Source organism: Notothenia coriiceps, unplaced genomic scaffold, assembly GCF_000735185.1.
Source record: "Notothenia coriiceps isolate Sejong01 unplaced genomic scaffold, NC01 NC01_scaffold00032593, whole genome shotgun sequence".
Lineage (NCBI taxonomy): Eukaryota > Metazoa > Chordata > Actinopteri > Perciformes > Nototheniidae > Notothenia > Notothenia coriiceps.
This window is the reverse complement of record NW_011365294.1, coordinates 1-9,340: the sequence shown is the minus strand read 5'-3', so window position 1 is coordinate 9,340 and position 9,340 is coordinate 1. Positions and strand designations below refer to the sequence as shown.

The window sequence follows — 9,340 nt, the reverse complement described above, 5'->3', positions numbered from 1 at the left end:
GGAAAAATTATCTAGTATTATAATATATATATACATTTATATACATGTATTGACCGAGTTGTTAATGTACATTAATAATAGCGAGGAAAGGGTAAATTGTAGAAATGACGCATCACTGTTTATCTTCGGAGTAAAAAAAGAGAGTTGTGGATGCCCAAAGGGTAAGGAACCACAGGGTGATGTAATGGGATTGAGGACTGTGTTGGGACATTTGTGAGAATCTGATACTCAAATGGGCCTCTTGCAACAGAGATAATTTGAGGTTAATACTTTTTGCAATTGGAAATATATCAAAGTCTTTCTTTGTCAAACATAACCATGGCCACTTTTTTTATTTCTTTTTTGCATCGGCGGTGTGTGAGTCAGGAGCAATAAAATAACACTAAATGTTGAGGAGCAAATGAGCAGATGTTGCATTTAGCTTTAGGTATTTCTTCAGAGGCTGACTCACTGAACCTCCAGACACCAGATCCATGGAAAAACTGCGTAGAGCTTCTCTGTCATGGACTGCACACCCTTTATACACAATAGAGGGATGATTCAAATATAAACAGAGAATACTGCTGAGGGACAACTGAACATTATCACTAAATGTATTGCTGTAAAACATGATCCTGTGTCGTCTTATGTTGTATCCAAGGACTCAAAGGGTTATTCTGTGTGTATTTTTCCAACATTTGTAAGTTTAAAGGTTTCAGTGGTTTTTGAGTGCTGGTACTGCTGCTCAACATCTGGGCGGCAATCGGAGCCATAAAAGGGAAGGTGTGGTGTAGCCATTTCTGCTTGTGCAGCTCAGAGGAGGGAGACCTCTGCTGTTTCAACACACAGCTGAGGAACCCATCGTATCCTGTGCTAACACACATTCACTCATAGGTACACAATACTTAAAATGTAGCAGCCATTATGGAAGTAGGATGATACAAAAAATACATAGTGCTGGAAGAAGTTGTAAGAACTTTATCTCAAGGAAAAGTATTAATACTACAGTAGAAACATCTCTTGAGAATAAGTCCTTAGTAATATACTTAAGGTAGCAAAAGTAAAGGTACTTATTATGTTGACTGACTTCGAAATAATGTACATGATAGGATATTATTGGATTATAATTAATAATGCACAAATGCTTTCACCACTTGTGTCTAATGTTGAAGATGGCAAAGGTGGAACTAACAATATGATGGTTTTTTTGTTAATTATATTTTGAAAAATGAATTTGGGAAGTCCACCAAATACCTTTAGTGGACAATATTAGTAAGTAAATACGCTGTGCTGCAATTACAGTTATTGCTTACATTGATAATTAAACATATTTAATGCACGGTTAAGCATAGACTTTCACATATTTGAGAATGGATTGAGGAATAAAACCTTGAGCGCTGCGCTCCACATTATTATTATTATTATTATTATTATTATTATATTCTTGTTTAAACAGTACATGTATGGGCTATAGCAGGAAAAAACGGCCAACAATAACCTGCATTAACTTTGAAACTAGGCATATGGGGGGGGGGAAACTGCTATTTTAATAGCAGATGCGGTCTGTATTGGCCTAAGTAAAGAAGGTTAGAATTCTGTATCTGAAAAGGTCATGCTGGCAGCCAGACCCCAGCACTGGAAATAACAGAGAGGCCCCTCCTCATTTCTCTAACCCCTCTTTGACACACTGCAGCAGCCACAGGTGTGGCACGGCTCCGATGTTTGTCCCTGCGCGGCTGCCGTCAGAGAGGTGGATCCCAACACACAACTGTCAGATACAACTTCTGCTTTCACTGCGCTGCACTGATTTGAATATGAAGTAAATGTCATAGCTGGGTGTTTCTGCCGTGACAGCTGCACACAGCTACCCGGCTTAACAGAGCTGCAGTTTCACAAAGTCTCACCGACGACGACTTCAAACCGAGAGTTGGTAAGTTTAGTTAGCTTCTTTAGCAGCGGTAGCATTAAGCTAACCAACTTCAGTCTTTTAGCCTAACTCTAACTTATAACACACAACATTGCTGTTTTATCTAAGGGGAGAGTTAATATCGCTATATGCTAAACTGTTGACACATGCAAAGCTGGCAAGATAGCAACAATGGTCTCTATTTTCACTCGGTGACAGAACATGTCTGCTGTTTTTAAGCTAATCTCTGTGTAATTTACTAACAGGCTTAGACTGCCTAGACCTACCACAGACTGGACAACAATGACCCAGCTCTCACATAGTTTCACTGAGTATTGAGCTGTGGGGACTTGTCAACAGAATCCAGTAAAGATAAAAGAAACCACTCCTCGTCCTCCCCGTGACTGACATAGCAATCACAAACCTCCCTTCCTGAAATTAAGTTCTTAGTTTGTCTATATAATCGTAATTTAAGGTTTCTCAAACTGCTGAGGACTGTGAGTGTATTCATAATAAGGTCTCTAAATGTTCATGGTGAAGGCACATTTCAGTTTTTATTCTTGTCAATCAATATATCTTTTTTTTATTATCAACAGGTGTACTACAAATAACAAGAGCTTGAAGCCAGACAGGAAAACGTTAATACACTTCAGAAAAATGCAAAAAAGATGCCTTCACTGTCCTCTGGAATGGATAGTCTGAAGTAATGGAAAACAGAGAGGAGAGGTAAACACACACACACACACACACACACACACACACACACACACACACACACACACACACACGCACACGCACTCTGTCCTGATTATATATCCTTAACAACCTCAACTGGAAAAATGTTAAATATCAAAACAAGATGCCAAATCTTGTTTCCCTTATGTGTGACTAGACCTGTGATTGGACCACTGATATCTGCATGTCATGGCCTGCTGGTGCTGAATTAACAAGTTTAGGTTTAGGGATGAATGCTTTGGAATGTAATCCAACTTTGAGAGAACTCATGTTAATGTCGGTGAATCACATTACATAAAACAATTAGAAATCACAGGTGGTTTCATAACTTGGATGGTGGTTCAAATTTGGTACTTGTGTTCACATGTGTTTAGGCTGAATCATGATCGGGTTATCTCTATTTGAGGTGGCTTTCAGCCTTATTTTTTATGATGCATTTGTATGTACGTAATATTGCAGCCCTGCAGACGAACAGGCCCCTACTCCTCCAGAGCGAGGCCTGCTCCACACATGGCAGTCAGCAGGCCCCCTGGCGCAGCTCTGTCCGGGGAGAGTGCTGCTGGCCAGGCCCGTCCTGCAGGTGGCCCTTGGAGAACACCATGGACTCCTGCTCACACAGGGTGGGTGTGTCAATATAACATGGTATTGTAATGAGGAGAAATACATTTGTATTGAAAAGTGAGAGGTTTTTTTATATACATTATATCTGTAGGCGGGGATTGCTTTAAAGTTGCTGCTGGTTATTATTATATTGAAGACCTTTAAAGTCAATACATCTATTTCTACCAGTGTTTCCGCCAGACCAGGGCTGAGAGGGCGTCCACCCCGAGAGCGGGGGGCGGGGGTGCTTAAATTTTGACTTGAGCCGTCCCTTATAGATACTGTCTTTTTACGTTAGTGAGCCGGATCATTTGGCTCGGCTCTCTTAAACCGCCGGCTCTTCCGGCTCCCAAACGGCTCTTCATGTTGCCACAGTTTACCACGGAGCCTCAGTTTCGCCGCTGCGAGGCTCTGGTGCTAGCAGCTCACGCGCGTGCTCCACTAAAACCCCCCCGCTCATCGCGTCCAAATCGTGCACATTCCGTGTCCTGTAGCAGGCACCTTTGCCCCTCCAACAGAGGGATGTCCTTGTCCTTTTTCCTTTTCGTTATCTCAAGCGATAAAAACTCTCGAGCTTCTCACGAATTATTAATATGCTTGGACGCCCTCGGCTCGCGTTCGGGGCGTCCCGAGCTGAGTCAAATGACGGCAAGACGGCCCCCTGGCGGAAACGCTGATTTCTACTGTTGCTGTCTTTCAGGTGGACAGGTGTACTCTTTTGGAGAGTTGTCATGGAGGGATCTGAGCGTCCCGGTGTCTGCTCCCCTGCTGGAGGCCTCTCTGATGGGGAGGGTGGTGGTCCGCGTGGCTGCCGGTGGTTTTCACTGTGGAGCACTGAGCGAGCAGGGCAACGTCTACATGTGGGGGGAGAACACTGCAGGACAGTGTGGGCTGACTGAGAGGGACACAGTCACAAACATCACAGGTTGGTCGACGTTCTTCCTTTCTTCTTTTCTTCCCACCAGGTTTTCTGTCCATCATACTTCTGCTTGGAAAGTGCTCTATACATTTTTTGTTTTCATCCATTACAACATTTTTGGGAAAACTTATGTGGAACATTCTGTGTAAGTTTCAGAGCCCTGCCCGGTCACAGTGGTGGACAGCGAGGCCGTTCCTCCAGCAGGGGTTCGGGTTGTGGATCTGGCTCTTGGACGGGAGCACAGCCTGGCTCTGTCGGCCCAGAACGAGCTGTGGGCCTGGGGCAGCGGCTGCCAGCTCGGACTGGTCACCAGTACCTTTCCTGTGTGGAGACCTAAGAAGGTAATTTATATAAAGCTCAATGAATTTCAGCATTCAAAATTCCACCACTGGTAGATCAATAGTGCTTTTGAATGTTTGTGCAGGTGAGCAACTGACAAAACTGTGTTCATGTTATTAATCCCTTTAAACACTGGAACAGGTGGAGCATCTGGCAGGCAGACATGTTATTCAGGTAGTTTCTCTTCCTGAAATGTTCATTGCCAGATTTAACTTACAATAAAATACTCTATTCTGTGTCCGGGAATATCCTCTCTATTTATTTTTCAACAGGTGGCTTGTGGTGCCTACCACAGCCTGGCCGTGGTTCGCAGTTTACCTCCACAGAAGACCCAGAATCCTTCTGAGAAGAGGGAGCGGGGTCAGTCACCTCATTATTCAGTGACTGAAAGGGAAGAGCAGCTTGCAGTGGATGCCGGTCACTACTGTCCGCTGGGGGTGGAGCTGAGTGAGTTCATGACAGGCGAGGTAACTATACACCATGAAGAAGAAACAGAAGAAAAATATGTGTTTCTGGACAGCCTTCAGTTTTTTGCTAATTTATAAAGTTTAGATTTTTCAGCCTGCGTTGATGCCCCTCTATGGTTTGCATCCCCAGAGCTCTCCCAGAAGAAGAGGCCCCAGACGAAGGCTGCATCCTGGGGGAAGGTCAGCTGGCAGCAGTCCTGGCTCTGCAACCGGTTCATGTCCACATTCTGAAGATGGCAAATCTTACACTAAACAGTACGGTATTGTTTTTTGTTTTATCCCTCATATAGTCGTTTTGTTTTTCAAATGTTCTCTTTGTAACCTCTTTCCTCCATTGCAAAACGTCAGGACTAATCTTGCATTTGGGCACCCTCTCAGTGAGACTGACAGCAGCCCAAAGTCTCACCGGCCCTTAGGCTGGAGAGCCAATAAGAACTCTGCGTCCTCTGATGGAACGGAGATTAATAACCTCCTCCAGAAACTCTCCAGTCAGCCCTTGGAGATTCACCAGAGTACCGGCCCAGGAGACACTGACTCACTGAGCAGTTACACTTCAGGTTGGGAATTTAGTTTTCTTTCTTCTGTCTTCGTGTAGAAGTTTGTTTATTTGTTCTTTTGTGTTTACTTCTTTCAAATTTGTATCCCTGTGTTCTTTTTGCGTTTTCCCATTCATTTGTTTATTCTTTTTCACTAGTTTTTCTATTTGTTCATGTATGTAGCTTGTTTATTGGTTATTCATTGCTTTGCTAGATCCGTTGTGTGTAAAAATATTTGTATTCATTCCCTCTTGCCATGATTCTTACCAGATGACAGCTGTGTTTCCTCGACTCCTTCCACGGATGTGTTGACTTCCAGTTACAAAGAAGACTCACCAATTAAGGGTCAATCCAACAAGTAAAGCCAATTTCACTAAAGTTGAGAGTGATGCACTTTTTTTAGGCAGTGAATTACATTTTTCAATAATATTGTGTTGAGAGATTGACACTCAAATAGCATAAAGAACATTTGAATTGCAACTTTTGTTTTAAACCAATTTAATACTTGTTTAATTACTGTAAAAATAAGGCAAGTCTGACTAGAAGATTTTCATTTTAATACAGAGGTTTACTAATGCAGATAAACAGTGAAAACCTAGTCATTGTGAAGTATTCACATATCAGGATGTTTCTCAGCGTAAACACATGTATGATGCCAGATCTCTGATCTTCTTTCCTACTGTAACAGTGGAGTGGCTGTGGCGTACTCCTCCTCCCCAGTGTGTTTGGAAGAAGTTCGGCTCTGTCTGGAGGCGGAGAAACAGGCACTACAGGGGCAGAAGAGCACCAGTCTCACAAATATAAACCAGAAGGGGAACGCAGCAGCCAACAGGAGACGCTCCCTACCTGGAACACCCACCCGTGGTAGGAATGGCAGGATGTTGACCACATTTAGGAAACATTTACTTTGTTACAACGAGTTAGATAGGAAGATTTATACCTGAACCATGAGCATGAAACAAGGAGGCTATTAGCTTAGCTTAGCATAAAGACTGAAGAAGATGTCGACCAAGAAACGTGAAGCCATGAGCTAATTAACATGTTTTTGTTCTGGTAGCATACATTTTGAACTTTGATTTTGAGACTTTGTTTTTTTTCAATCTTTCAAATTTGAAACGTATTTGTTATTCCCCCAAGGGGTAATAAGTCTTATGCAGAAACACAGTAAACGCACATACAAAAACAAACAAACCAAGGAGCTAAAATGTGGGATAAAATCTGTAAATAAATATGTGTGAAACAGAAACCTACAGCATTTAAAAGTGGGATGCAGTGGGCTTGGTAGATTTTAAGTGGCAATTAGTTTCACAAATAGTTAAATCATAGAGTGGGAGGCTGTGGCTCAGTGGGTAGTGTGCTGGACTTCAAATCAGGGGGTAGCAAGTTCGAGTCCCACTGCAGTCAGCATGTCGTTGTGTCCCTGGGCAAGACACTTCACCCCAAATTGCTCCTGTGGGGATTGTCCACAGTATTGATTATGTAAGTCGCTTTGGATGACAGCGTCTAACAAATGACATGTAATTGTAATAGAAATGCCCTAAAGGCAACACTTGCATGAAAACGACTGGAAAAGGCCCTTTTCATTCAAAATCCTGTATTCCCAATGCACTCTGACCTTTAGCTACTTGATAGGTTCCTTGTTTAATATTAGTACTAACTCTGCTAGCTCCAGCTTGATTTTAAATGAACAGATACAACTTGACATGTGGTTTCCATCTTCTAAAAAGGTGCCACCACAGACCCTGAAAACATACTTCTCATAGAAGTTGCAGCCTGGCCAACAAGGAAGAGAAATTCAAATGTTATTGCCTTGTTTGCCTTTCACCTTGCCTCCCTGGATAATAATAGGTCTCCTGAATAAGTCGTGCACACAGCATACACTTGCTCACTTGTTACAATTAACAATGATATCTTGAGTTAACATTATTTGTCTTCTTTTGAGATAACATAATGATTAACTTTTTCTTAAGAGAAAATCTAAATGACTGCACATTACAAATCAGAAAACCTCTTGGTAGCCATAAAAGGTATACCGTAATTTTCGGACTATAAGCCGCACCTGAATATAAGCCGCAGCAGCGGCATATCACTCTCGGTTCCACTTTTACTTTTGCGCGCTACCTGTCTCACTCTTTTCCGGCCTCCAGCTTTTCCTGCTGGAACCCGCCGCTTAAAGGTGGGGGTCCGCGGACCGGCCATAGAGCCCATAGAGTTAAAGGTGTTGGCCGTTAGCTGTAAAAATCCATAGATTAGCCGCACCGTTATATAAACCGCAGCGTCGAAAAATAGGGAAAAAGGCGCGGCTTATAGTCCGAAAATTACGGTACTCACAATGTCAATTATTATGCAAAATAGGGAAAGTTGAGAATGAATCACACTTTCTTACTTAATTTTAGTGAGTTGTGAATATCTATAGTAAAAGAAACGTCTGTTAAAAATCCAGAAATGTTTTGATAGTTGAACCTATAGGGACATTTTGAATCTTCCTGTTTTCCAGTTTGACCAGACTTAACAAAGTGTCAAAGTGATATCCCTTATCAGCAACCATCCAGTATATACACCCTTTTCAGTTTAAGTAATCACTAACATCTTTATGTATTAATTACATATTGAATAGCAGTAAATAATTTATATCCTGTGTTAACCACTGTGGCTGATCATGTGTGTGCAAGAGGAGCTCACAAAGTCATTATGGAACGTGCATACCAAACCAGTTCAGTGCTGTTTGTGTGTGTTTGCCCACGTTGTACCATTCATCCAGGGTGGTAAAGAAACTGTATATTAAATGTGGGGCAGTTTATTTGTAGAGGAAAGGCAACATAGACATGCTACAGACTCATGTTACACTTGTTATATGGGAACCTTTGTGTGGAAAGGTGACTCTGGCCATATTTCCTTTACCCTTTAGCAGTATAAAACATGTTGTGTTGTGTATGTTGCTACATACTAAAGACAAAGTGCATTTTGCTGCATTGACAGATGCTCAAATGTATATTTTCCTCCAGGGTCTCCACAGCGACGGAGGCCTTGTGCCTGCAGGCCGTCCTCTGCAGGTCGGACCCCGACCGCGGCCCCGGAGGAGGCTGGAGCCGGGCTGCCTTCTCTGGAGACAGAAGTGTGGAGCTGGGGCCGCGGGTCGGAGGGGCAACTGGGCCACGGAGACCAGCTGGCCAGGTGCGGACAAACACTCACATGCACTCTTAGTAATAATAGAAAAACATTTTTTTGACACACACCATCGTTATGGCAGTTTGTCCTTCGGCAGATTTGGATGTTCAATGTTTACTTGCTCCATGTGACGCCATCATGCAGTTATAGTCTCTTTAACAGTTCCTAATAAAACACAGTCAAATTAATAAGGTTTGATTTATTTCTCTTCAAATGTCAGTACATTTGATTTTTTAATGGTAAATATACAACATTTAACATTTAAAAAGAGAAGAAATTAGGCAGTATCTGTAGTTGTTTATGAATGTGTAGTGCGAGTGAAAAACAAGAGATTGACTGCTGAAAATGCTTCCAATGTAGACAAGCTATTATTGTGTGTGTGTGTGTGTGTGTGTGTGTGTGTGTGTGTGTGTGTGTGTGTGTGTGTGTGTGTGTGTGTGTGTGTGTGTGTGTGTGTGTGTGTGTGTGTGTGTAGAGAGAGAGTGTGTGCGTGTGTGTGTGTGTGTGTGTGTGTGTGTGTGTGTGTGTGTGTGTGTGTGTGTGAGAGATGTGTGTGTGTGTGTGTGTGTGTGTGTGTGTGTGTGTGTGTGTGTGTGTGTGTGTGTGTGTGTGTGTGTGTGTGTGTGTGTGTGTGTGTGTGTGTGTGTGAATGTATGTTTGTATGGGTGTGTTTATGTCTCTCTGTGTGTCT

At 42.5% G+C, this 9,340-nt stretch overlaps 1 protein-coding gene across 1 annotated transcript; it reads left to right on the top strand.

The window, feature by feature from the left end:
- Positions 1-1,726: 1,726 nt before the first annotated feature.
- On the top strand, positions 1,727-8,655 carry LOC104960978 (alsin-like; the record flags this gene model as incomplete). The annotated part of the gene is made up of 12 exons (XM_010789174.1): positions 1,727-1,909; positions 2,482-2,611; positions 3,080-3,240; positions 3,921-4,145; positions 4,296-4,480; positions 4,620-4,652; positions 4,751-4,945; positions 5,076-5,200; positions 5,294-5,502; positions 5,752-5,839; positions 6,170-6,345; positions 8,487-8,655. Coding segments are annotated over exons 2-12 (1,586 nt in total), but the record flags the coding sequence as incomplete, so codon positions are not given.
- Between the last annotated feature and the right edge of the window lie 685 nt (positions 8,656-9,340).